This window comes from Octopus sinensis, linkage group LG20 (genome assembly GCF_006345805.1).
Source record: "Octopus sinensis linkage group LG20, ASM634580v1, whole genome shotgun sequence".
In the NCBI taxonomy this organism is placed as follows: domain Eukaryota; kingdom Metazoa; phylum Mollusca; class Cephalopoda; order Octopoda; family Octopodidae; genus Octopus; species Octopus sinensis.
In genome coordinates, this window is record NC_043016.1 from 16,671,380 (window position 1) to 16,683,879 (window position 12,500).

At 41.2% G+C, this 12,500-nt stretch overlaps 1 protein-coding gene across 1 annotated transcript in view; it reads left to right on the forward strand.

Moving 5' to 3' along the window:
• LOC115222690 (serine/threonine-protein kinase MRCK alpha-like) overlaps positions 1–12,500 on the forward strand; it is a gene marked incomplete at its 5' end in the record, with an annotated part of 131,121 nt that overhangs the window by 9,178 nt on the left and 109,443 nt on the right. The window contains 3 exon segments of the mRNA XM_029793011.2: positions 5,537–5,652; positions 6,913–7,019; positions 8,549–8,684. Of these exon segments, the coding sequence (XP_029648871.2) occupies positions 5,537–5,652; positions 6,913–7,019; positions 8,549–8,684 (359 nt within the window).

The following is a 12,500-nucleotide window of genomic DNA, read 5'->3' on the forward strand; positions in this document are numbered from 1 at the left end:
CAAAGGGTGTTTAGCATCAGTGTGTCTGACTGACAAAGCACACCTGTGTTGAGAGAAAAGTTAGAAATAATGGGAATTAACCCCTTAATGGATTATCCCGAGTTTAATCGTGCAGATTATCTTTTTAGAACCAGTACGGGTATACCCGGTCAAAATTAACTTTTAATTTTAGCACTCAAACGAGTTTATTTGTTTTGTGTCATTTCATTTTTGAGCAACCACGAATTTACTTGCGTTGTCGTATGCCTGGCAGCACATATTCTGGCACCATTTCAAAGAATTTATGCTTCTAAGTTTTGAACTTTTACTTCAGTGCATTCTCAGATTCAGGAGAAGGTTGATGCCATTTTAGATCCGTCTTGTTCTGATTCTCTATTTTTTATACAAATAAGAGAATTATTTACACATTTCTTTTTCTCAAAATGGATGAAAACTTCAATATATTCAGCAATCATGAGAGCGGTTTTTCATTTCACAATCTGGAAAGCTCTGGCGATGAATTAGACACGTGTAGTTCAGACTCTGACAATTTTTCAGAAAATGACCAAAAAAAACACACCATTCAGGCATGGACGTTGCCATTACCGCCCGACTGGCCCTTGTTCCAGTAGCACGTAAAAGCACCCACTACACTCCCAGAGTGGCTGGCATTAGTAAGGGCATCCAGCTGTAGAAACTCATATTGGAGCCTGGTGCAGCCATCTGGCTCACTAGTCCTCAGTCAAACCATCCAACCCATACCAGCATGGAAAGCGGATGTTAAATGATGATGATAATATAACATATTACATACACACATAGCCACCATACTGGCTCCTGTGCAGGTGGCCTGTAAAAACCACCATTTGTACGTGGCCGTTGCCAGTACCGCCTCAGTGGCCCTTGTGCTGTTGGCACATAAGAGCACCCCCTACGCTCTCAGCCATCTTGTTCGTCAGTCCTCAGTCAAACCGTCCAACCCATGCTAGCATGGGAAACGGACATGAAATGAAGATGATATAACCTGTTAGCATTCAGATTAATCTCTCAAATGCAACACTTATTTATTTCATAATATTTTGGATTAATTGTGTGTTATTTTCTAACTGAGATTTCAATGATGTGATTGCTCTGTCTTACAGTAACATTGCTGAGTAGATGAGAGAAACCAGTTCTAGCCATTTTGAGCATAAATCCAGGATAAGATTTGGGACAGATATGGCCAGCTTAAATGCTGAACTTTTAGCAGTTTCATTACCACAGCTTGTTGTGAATCTAAGATTGGATCATTCTTGCTTTTGCGTCCTCAATTTACTCTTTTACTCGTGTCAGTCATATGACTGTGGCTATGCTGGAGCATCGCCTTTAGTCGAGCAAATCGACCCCAGGACTTATTCTTTGTAAGCCCAGTACTTATTCTATCGGTTCTCTTTTGCCGAACCAAGTTACGGGGACGTAAACACACGCACACACACACACACACATAGACACACATACATATACATGCACGTACATATATATATATATATATATATATATATATATATATATATATATATATATATTATACATACATACATACACACACACGATGGGCTACATGTATATATATATAGATGTGTATATATATATATATATATATAGTCAATTTAGGGTAGCAAAAAATTCAATAGAATTTATCGCTACCAGCGGCCTGGTGGAAAAGAGAAAATAGTCATCGACTAAATATATAAATATAACAATTTAGGAGTGACCCTAACAGGTCATTCGTCCACCAGAAAGAGCAGCCATAACTCACACCGCCAAGTAGTAGTAATTCAGAAATTAGGTGAAAATTTAAAAACATTTACCCTAATCATCTTTTAGACGTTGCAACGTTTCTGTGTCATTAATGATTAAATTAGCTTAATTAAATTAAATTAAGCTAATCTACCATAGGTTACACTTCATCAGTAAAAAACCTGGGAGAGACAAATATACACGAGGCGTCTGTATCGATGCCTACGGAATATCTGTCTTAAAATTTTCAAGACTGACGTATTCGCGCCAAACTTATCAGCAGTAAATATAAACTGCCGATTCAATCTCAGAATTATTCAGAAAATTATCAATTAGTCAATTTAGGGTAGCAAAAAATTCAATAGAATTTATCGCTACCAGCGGCCTGGTGAAAAGAGAAAATAGTCATCGACTAATATATAAATATAACAATTTAGGAGTGACCCTAACAGGTCATTCGTCCACCAGAAAGAGCAGCCATAACTATTTTCTCTTTTCCACCAGGCCGCTGGTAGCGATAAATTTCTATTGAATTTTTTTGCTACCCTAAATTGACTAATTGATAATTTTCTGAATAATTCTGAGATTGAATCGGCAGTTTATATTTACTGCTGATAAGTTTGGCGCGAATACGTCAGTCTGAAAATTTTAAGACAGATATTCCGTAGGCATCGATACAGACGCCTCGTGTATATTTGTCTCTCCCAGGTTTTTTACTGATGAAGTGTAACCTATGGTAGATTAGCTTAATTTAATTTAATTAAGCTAATTTAATCATTAATGACACAGAAACGTTGCAACGTCTAAAAGATGAATTAGGGTAAATGTTTTTAAATTTCACCTAATTTCTGAATTACTACTACTTGGCGTGTGAGTTATGGCTGCTCTTTCTGGTGGACGAATGACCTGTTAGGGTCACTCCTAAATTGTTATATATATATATATGGATGTATGTATATATGTGTATATATATATATATATATATGTATATATATATATATATATATGTATATATATATATATATATATATATATATATATGTATATATATAGATGTATATGTGTGTATATATATAGATGTATATGTGTGTATATACATATATATATATGTGTGTGTGTGTGTGTGTGTGTATATATGGATGTGTATGTATATATGTGTATATATATGGATGTGTATGTATATATATATATATATATGGATGTATGTATATATGTATATATATGGATGTATGTATATATGTATATATATGGATGTATATATATATATATATAGATGTATATATATATGCATGTATATATGTATACATGTATGTGTAGATGTATATACATATAGATGTACATGTAATATGTACACATATACATGCATACACACATACACACACATACATAGGTGCAGGTGTGGCTGTGTGGTAACAAACTTCGTTCCAAAACACATGGTCCTGGGTTCAGTCTCACTATGTGGTAACTTGGCATGTGTCTTCTGCTATAACCTCAGACCAACCAAAGCCTTGTCAGTGGATTTTGTAAACAGAAACTGAAAGAAATCAATCGTATATATATGTATGTATATATGTAAGTCTGTGTGTGTGTCTTTGTGTTTCTCCCTCATCACTGCTTCACAACTGGTGTTCGTGTATTTACACCCCCATAACTTACTGGTTTCACAAGAAGAAACAGATAGAATAAGTAACAGGCTTATCAAAATAAAAAAAACCCACTAAGCCATGTCCTCATATTTTTGTTTGCCCACTCAGTTGTATCTATCAATTTATCTTTGTGTGTGTGTGTGTGTGTGTGTATGTATGTGTGTATATATATATATATATATAATACACATGCACACACATATACACATGTATGTATATGTGCATATTCATATCTATTATATCAATGTCTTTATGTATGTTTGTGTGTTACTTATACGTTCGAAAACTGCTGTACCAATCATAATGAAATATGGAACACAAAATCCAAGCCTAGGGAGAAGGGTAATGCTGTGTGTTTCATACAATTTCATGGACCACAATTACTGAATGGATCCTTATGATATTTGAAACTTAGAATCAATGCATAAGGGCACGTATAATGGAATGTTTGGTTAGAATTTCCGATGGCTCAAAGGGGGCATGAAAACTCATAAATTTTCAATGTTGATGAAATTTCAACTGTAAGTAATTGACACACATCAAGAAATATTCTCAAAGTTTCCACTTCACATGACAATTCTAAGACACCCTAATGGGGTCTTTAACTCCCAAATTTTAGTCAAAAATACTGAATGGATCTTTACAAAATTTGGAAATTATATTCTATGCATAACGGCCATAACCCTCATGACAATTCATATATTTTTGCTGTTGATGAAATTTTAATCATACATATTAGACACAAATGAAGTAATATTTATAAAATTTCATCTTCTTACAAGTTAGAAAGACCCTTTCATGGGGACTTAACACCCACAATTTACTCATTTTATCTAAGCAAAGATGAATACAGGTGTACTCTTGGCAGCTGTAGGGTCACCTGAGCATAAAAGATGAGCATTATTTGTAATTCAATGGTACAACAGTGTAAGAGCTTGCTTTGACATACACTTAGATTGTGATTTCTGCAATGTGGTGCATAAATTGTCAAGTAAACGAGAGGCATCTTTGCCTCCACTGATTCAGTTGCAAATTGTTGAGTAAAGTTATTTAATTTCAGACCTCCTTTCAGTCTTTTTATTATCACTGGGTCACACATAGTCCCCTGATGGTAACATTGATTTCAAGGCCTTCCCAGATGAGTGACTGGTTATTCAAAGACATTTATAGATTGTAAATTTATTCTGTCCAGTTACGTTTCAGTATAGTGGTCATTTGCAAACTCCAGAGGTGACACTTTAATTTCTCTTTAGCCCTCACGTCACATAGTTGTTAATGTTGATTTCAGTTGGGTCATGCCCTTCCAATTGCTATAGATTCTTAATGCATCTGACGGCTGCACCTGTCACCTGGATGGTGAGGAATCCTACATTGGGAGTGGTAACGACTGGATTTCTATAGCTGACTGCTTATTGTGATCATTTGTCTTTTGGTTTCCTGTAGCTTTGCTCTCTTTTACAAACCCAGTGAACATAAATATATTTCTTATTTCAAAAAATTCAATCAATAGATATAAGACCCAAGTTAAAAAGATTTTCAACAATTCAACTTCTCTGGTTGACATTAAGACACCCACCCCCAATAGGGGCCTTAATTCTCATATTTTAGAGCTCCATGACCTTCATTTTTCAGGAACAAAATCCTTTTACAGGTTCTATAAGACTGGAATTTTGGAATATGCGCATAAAGATTGTTAGTATGGGATACATGTGGCACGATTACAATTTTTTTAGGGTGTATAAAGAAGGAAATAACCATCATCTGCAATTTTGATGAAATTCGAATCATAGGTATTCTAGTTCATTACCGAAAATCTAACAGAAAAGTCTAATTCTTCAATTGCAAGTGACACGGGCAATGCCGGGTATCTCTGCTAGTATATATATGTACACACGACAGGCTTCTTTCAGTTTCTGTCCTCCAAATCCACTCAAGGCTTTGGTCACACCAAGGCTATAGTAGAAGACATTTGCCCAAGGTGCCACGCAGTGGGACTGAACCCAGAACCATGTGGTTCGTAAGCAAGCTACATACAGACAGCCACTCCTATGCCTATCGTGTGAATTATTTCATTGATAAATTTCATGTTTGAAAATTGATTGGTAATAATTTTTTTACTTTTGTTTTAATAGTGAAACAAGATGAAATAAATGGCCTGCAACATGATTTGCGGAAAAACCAAGACATGAAAGCTGAACTCGAGCGGAGATTACGACTTATTGAAACAGAAAAAAATACACTACAGAAGGTATGGAACTTTCAAATACACAATATCATCTCCTAGATAACTTGAAAACATTTTATTCACATGGCTCCGGGACCAGTCCCTCTGCGTGGCACCTTGGACAAGTGTCTTCTACTAGAGCCTCAAGCCATCCAAAGCCTTGTGAGTGGATTTGGTAGATGGAAACTGAAAGAAGCCTGTCATTCATGGAAGCCAGTCAGTTGCTCTGGCAACAATCACTCTCTGAAGATGCTCTTACCGCTCCACTGGCATGGGTTCTAGTCACAGAATTTGATTCGATTTGATTTCCCTTACCTCAAATGGTCTTCGCAAGCAGAGTTTAGTGTCCAGTGAAAGAAAGGTACGCGTAAATGGGCATAGTCCACTGGTTATGGTCTCACTTGGCTTGCTGGGTCTTCACACACATATTTCCAAAGGCCTCAGTCACTAGTCCCTATGTCCGAAGGCCATGCTTCACCACCTCATCCCAGAACTTCCTAGGTCTACCTCTTCCTTCTTCCACAGGTTCCCTCAACCGCTGGGGTGTACACTTTTTCACACAGCTATCCACATCCATTCTCACCACATGACCATACCAGGGCAGTCGTCCCTCTTGCACACCACATCTGATGTTTCTTAGGTCCAATTTTTCTCTCAAGGTACTTACACTCTGTTGAGTATGCACACTGACGTTACACATCCAGCGGATCATGTTAGCTTCATTTCTTTCAAGCCTATGCATATCTTATGCAGTCACTGCATATTTCCAGAGGTCTCGGTTTTTCGTAATTGCCTTTGTGAGGCCCAATGTACGAAGGTCATGCTTGACTACCTCATCCCATGCCTTTCTAGGTCTACCTCTACCCCGGATTCCTTCAACTTTTTGGGAGTGGCACTTCTTCACACATCTCTCCTCATCCATCCGTAGTACATGACCATACCAACGCAAACCATTTCTCTCAGGGTGCCTACACTCTGTTACGTGTGTACACATCCATCGGATCATGCTAGCTTCATTTCTTTCGAGTCTATGCATGTCCTCTGCAGTCACAGCCCACATTTCACTGCCGTGAAGCATGGCAGTTCGTACACATGCGTCATACACTCTACCTTTCACCCTGAGCGAGAGATCCTTCGTTGCTAGTAGGGGAAGAAGCTTTCTAAACTTTGCCCAGGTTATTCTTATTCTAGTGGTAAGTTATGGAAGCAAAATGTAGAAATAAGAATTGTAAATGTATTTTTTGTATTCTGTGTCATAAATGTGTTATTTCTTTTATTTTTAAGGAATTCTACGATATACAAAACAAATATAAAATCCAAACACGAGAGTTAAAAGAAGTTATATCGAAACAGAAGATTACAATGGAGCGATTCACCGATACTTCAGACGTGTAAGTAAAATTGTTTTAGTTGGAGAATAATAATGTATTGCAAAGATGTACTTGCATAGCAAGTGACATGACCTGATCTGAGATCGTGTATTGTTTGTGAATATACTCGGTGAGTGCGAAATCTGGGAAAAACCTCAAGAAGCTGGTACAGTAGTGGACTCGTTGGACAATGGTGTTTGGGGCTGCTTTGGACAGGGGTTCACATCTTTAGGTCTCTAGTCCTGTCTGTCTTACTCTATAGTTGTGAGTCTTGAACACTGTCTTGGGGCTCTGTAGGAACTACCTGAGAAAAGAGTTCGGGCTCCCTCCCCCATTTTCTCCCAAATTTGTTTATTAAAAAATTTTTTTTTGCCAAACATCCCCATTTTCAGATACGGAGGTTCTGGAAAATTGCCAAAAGTCAGCATTGTGAAAATTCCCCTGCCCAACTTCTTCAATTTTGACTTTTTTCTGCAACACTAACCCTAACCCTAACCTGTACCCTAAAACTCTCAACCAAACCCTAACGCTAATTCTAAAACCCTTAGCCTAACCCTAGCATTCTAACCCTAATCCTAAAACCTTAAAGCTAAAACCAGTACAAACGCACAAATGATGTCATAAATAAGTGACAAACGAAATATACACCGCCGATAGTTGTTGTTGACAAACAACGGCAGTAATTTTATTCAGCTGAATACACGTCATTGATTGGTTGAAATTACCGAAATACGACAACTTTAACACGAAATAACTTCTAAAAGACAAAACTTTGTCAGAAACGTTAAGAGTAAAAGATGTTTTATATGACACATTCTACCAGTGTCCAAAGTTTGAAAGTGTTTTTTTTTTCTTTACCAAACGATGCCCAAGACACCAAGCTAAGGACATTTCCTCCTCCTCTTCTTTCTTCTCTCTCATTTTTCCATTCGCTGTTAATTACCTTAAATGTTTTATTACTGACAGCTTGTTGTTGTTTTTCTTCTGTAAGCTAACCATTGGCAATGACCCCACAAAAGATAATTTTAATTCCATCTCTTAGAATTTCATTAAGTAAATTACTCGTTTCTCCCTTTGTTTAATTCCATTTCTTTCACCACATCGTTCCTTAAGCTAACTTGCTTGTTCGCTGTGCGCCTGCCCTCACCCACCCCCACCACCAGTACCGGATATCTCTACTGTGTTTCCTTACTGGATATCCCTCCTCCCACAACTATAACAGTTGTCTATTCTCACACATACTTCATGGGCTTTCTTATGTTCTCTTCTGATGTAATCTCCAGGGATTCAGGCATCTAGCAACAGGATCCCCATAATGCTATGATGGACTGTGAAGTCTGGCGTAGCATGGTAAATTCCATTGTCTCGACCATGGTCGAACAATGATGATGATGATGATGATGTTTAATTACAAAAAATTAATTTCTTGATCTGCTGTTGAAAGGGTAAATATCCAGGTCCCTGCAGTTGGCCCACTTGAGGTGTGTATTCAACCATTTATTATGTTTGTTTTTTATTTTGATATCTGTTATATACTTTAAAATCTACAGGCTTGGGAAAACGCAATCAAAAGTGAAAGAACTAGCGAGGAATGTTCGTGATAGAGAGGAAGAAATTGAAGATACGAAACGCAAAGTTGAAAATCTGAAGATGGAGCGTCGAAGATCGGAAAAGTCCCATGCTGAGGTAAAGAAGCAATTTTTGTTTCCGGTGTGAGTGTGTGTTATGTTATATATATATATATGTATATTGACATGGTTGTATGGTAAGAAACTTGCCTTCAAACTATATGGTTCCAGGTTCAGTCTCACAGCAATGGATTTGAGAGATGGAAACTAAAAGAACCCTGTGGAATTATGTACATTATTTACAATTGATAGATATTTGTCCTCATCTTTTTTGTTGTTAACACAGTATTTTGGCTGATATACCCTCCAGCCTTCATCAGGTGTCTTGGGGAAACTTCGAACTTGGGTTCTCATTCCTAAGGTATTTTTCAATGTCATTATATTATTATTATTCAGTTCTGTATTTAAAAGATGTGGAATTATGCACATTATTTACATTTGACAGATATTTGTCCTCATCTTGTTTGTTGTTAACACAACGTTTTGGCTGATATACCCTCCAGCCTTCTTCAGATGTCTTGGGGAAATTTCGAATTTACCCTAACCCAAACTACGCCATATGCCCACAGGCATATGGCTTAGTGGTTAAGAGCGCAGGCTACTAACCTCAAAATTCCAAGTTCGATTCCAAGCAGTGACCTAAACAATAACAATAATAATAATAATATTGCAAAATACATTAGGAATGAGAACCCAGGTTTGAAATTTCCCCAAGACACCTATATCATCATCATCATCATTGTCGTTTAGCGTCCGCTTTCCATGCTGGCATGGGTTGGACGGTTCAACTGGGGTCTGGGAAGCCAGAAGGCTGCACCAGGCCCAGTCTGATCTGGTAATGTTTCTACGGCTGGATGCCCTTCCTAATGCCAACCACCCCATGAGTGTAGTGGGTGCTTTTTACGTGCCACTGGCACAGGTGCCATACGAGGCTGGCAAACAGCTATGATCGATGGTGCTTTTTATGTGCCACCGGCACGGCGGCCAGGCAAAGCTGGCAACGGCCATGATCGGATGGTGCTTTTTACGTGAGGCTTCTGTCAGTTATTGTCTTCCAAATCCACTCACAAGGCTTTGGTCGGCCTGAGGCTATAGTAAAAGAAATTTGCTAAAGGTGCCATGCAGTGAGCCTGAACCCAGAACCATGTGGTTGGTAAGGAGGCTACTTACCACATAGCCACTCCTACCGCTTTTTTTATCTAGGTTTTTGAACGATTGTGTTTTTTTCGAACGTTTGTTTTTTCCCTTTATTTCGCTATTCCACCATGCCAGATTATAAATCCTACCTCCTCACTATCCACCATTGTTTGAAAGATTACCTCCGCCCTACTCCCTTCAAACTGCTTTCAGTCATCCATTAACCTCTCTCTGCTCCTTTTTAAAAAACCCGCTTCTCTAGCCACGTCTCTTTTCTAAGCCGCTGCCTACATCACTGCCTCACCCCTAAAGGTTTCCGCCTCCATTTCCACCCTGCTCTCCACTCTGCTTCTTCCATCTTACCCATACTCCACACCACATCTTACCGTCTTATGCGGGCCACCATTCGCTCCAATCTCTAAACTACATACCATCGACTGCCTTTTCCCTCCTGCTTTTTCCATCTTTTTCTCCTCTCTGCCGCCTTTCCATGCTCAAAACACGTTGCACTTCATTATCCATTTGAATCACCTCTTCCACCAATTTCTTTCCAATACCAAACTTCATAAACTCCAATCACTCCTCTATTCTATCACACCCGACGCCACTACCCCAACTCCGCCACTACCCTTCTTCCCTCCTGATAGGTTCCACCCACCCACACCTAACCCCACTGTCCCTCCTAACAACCCCACACACACCTCCCCAATCCCTCCCTCTCAGACCTCCACCAGCCCTACCACCCCTCCTACTCCATCCACCCCTTCTCCACTTCTGTCTGATCTTCCCCTCTCTGCGGCAGAACGCTCCATCCTCAATAGGGGTCTGCGTTTCATCCCCCTCACTCCATCCTGTAAGGAATTCCAGGCGTGTGCTGATGTCCACAGCTTTGTGTGCCGCGTCCGGTTGGGTGCGTTTTTCCGCGACATACCACCCGCATCCAACGATGAGGACTGCTTCATTGACCTGGGCCGCCGACCATCCCTGTGGACGCCTGCCCCGGCCAGTTCCTTGCAGTGGATCTTTTCGCGGGTGCCTGTCAGCGTGCGTTGGCGCAGTTCAACTTCTCCAGGCGCCACCGCCGCCTCAACATCTCCCCGGCTGAGCTCTCGGCTCTTCGTTCCCTCCAACGGCGCGCTGACATTGTCATCAAACCGGCTGACAAGGGTGGAGCAGTGATGGTGTGGCGCGCGGTCCTCTACAGGGCCGAGGCGCTCCGCCAACTCAATGACACCTCCTTCTACTCCTCTCTGTCCTCTGACCCCACGCTTAGCTACCAACAGACGGTATCCTCTACTGTCCACGACCTCATCTTGTCCTCCCGTCTCCCCCACACCACATCCAACCTCATTGTCCGAACCCCACGCACCCCCACCATTTACTTCCCCAAAATCCACAAACACAACAACCCTGGCTGCCCCATCGTCTCCGCCTGTAACTGCCCCACGGAGCTCATCTCAAAATACCTCGACCGTGTCCTTGCCCCCCTAATGGCGTCTCTTCCCTCCCACATCCACGACACCAACCATGCTCTCCGGCTTTTTAACTCTTTCTCTTTCTTCCCGGCTTCTTCAAAATCCTTTTTACAACAGACATCCAGAGCCTCTATACCGTCATCCCTCACCACGAAGGACTGCGGGCACTTCAACACTTTCTCGACCTCTGCCTTAACCCCGAACCCTACATCTCCACACTCATTTGTCTGGCTGAACTTGCCCTTACTCTCAACTGCTTCTCGTTCACGGGCGAGTTCTACCAACAGTTCTCAGGAGTGGACATGGGAACGCGAATGGGCCCCAACGATGTGAACCTGTTCATTGGCTATGTTGAGGCCCAAATATTCTCTAGTTTCACTGGTCCCACTCCCAAACTATACGGTCGTTACATTGACGACATTATCGGTGCCACCTCACTCTCCTGTGAACATCTAGATTCCTTCCTCTCTTTCGTTCAATCCTTCCATCCTGCCCTCCACTATCTCCAACACCTCTGTCTCCTTCATCGACATTTCGGTCAGCATTCATCACTCCACTCTTACTACCTCCACCCACTACAAACACACAGACTCACACTCATACCTAAACTTCTCCTCCTCCCACCCCAAACATACCAAGCTTTCCATCCCCTATTCCAAATTCCTCCGTCTACGCAGGCTCTGTAGTGACGACCATGACTTTGAGGCTCAGTCTCAACTCGTGGCTCGCCACTTCATCCTACGTGGTTACCCCCTCACCACTATCCACACCGCCCTTGCCAGAGCACGTTCCGTAGACCGTGCATCTGCTCTCTCCCCCCGAACCCGCCTCCCTTTTCCCCTCACTTACCACCCCACGACCCTACCTCTCCAACGCACCTTTCTTCGAGCTTTCCGGCATCTCCACTCGGACCCGTCCACTTCACACCTCTTCCCTAACCACCCCCTACCCCTCCCTCTTTCAAAGGAGCCCATAACCTATGAGACCTCTAGTCCACAGCTTCTTCCTGACCCTACCTCCCAACCTGGCTCGTTCCCCTGCTCCCGCCCATGTTGCCCGCACTGCCCTTACCTCTCCAACACCACCCTCCTCACCGGCCACCCATCATCGCCCCTACGCATCATCGACTCCTTCACCTGCACCTCCAGCAATATCATCTATTGCATCTCCTGCTCTCTCTGCCATTCCCTGTACATCGGACAAACGGGACGCCGCTTTGCTGACCGGTTCGCGGAACACCTCCGTGACATCCGCCTTGCCAA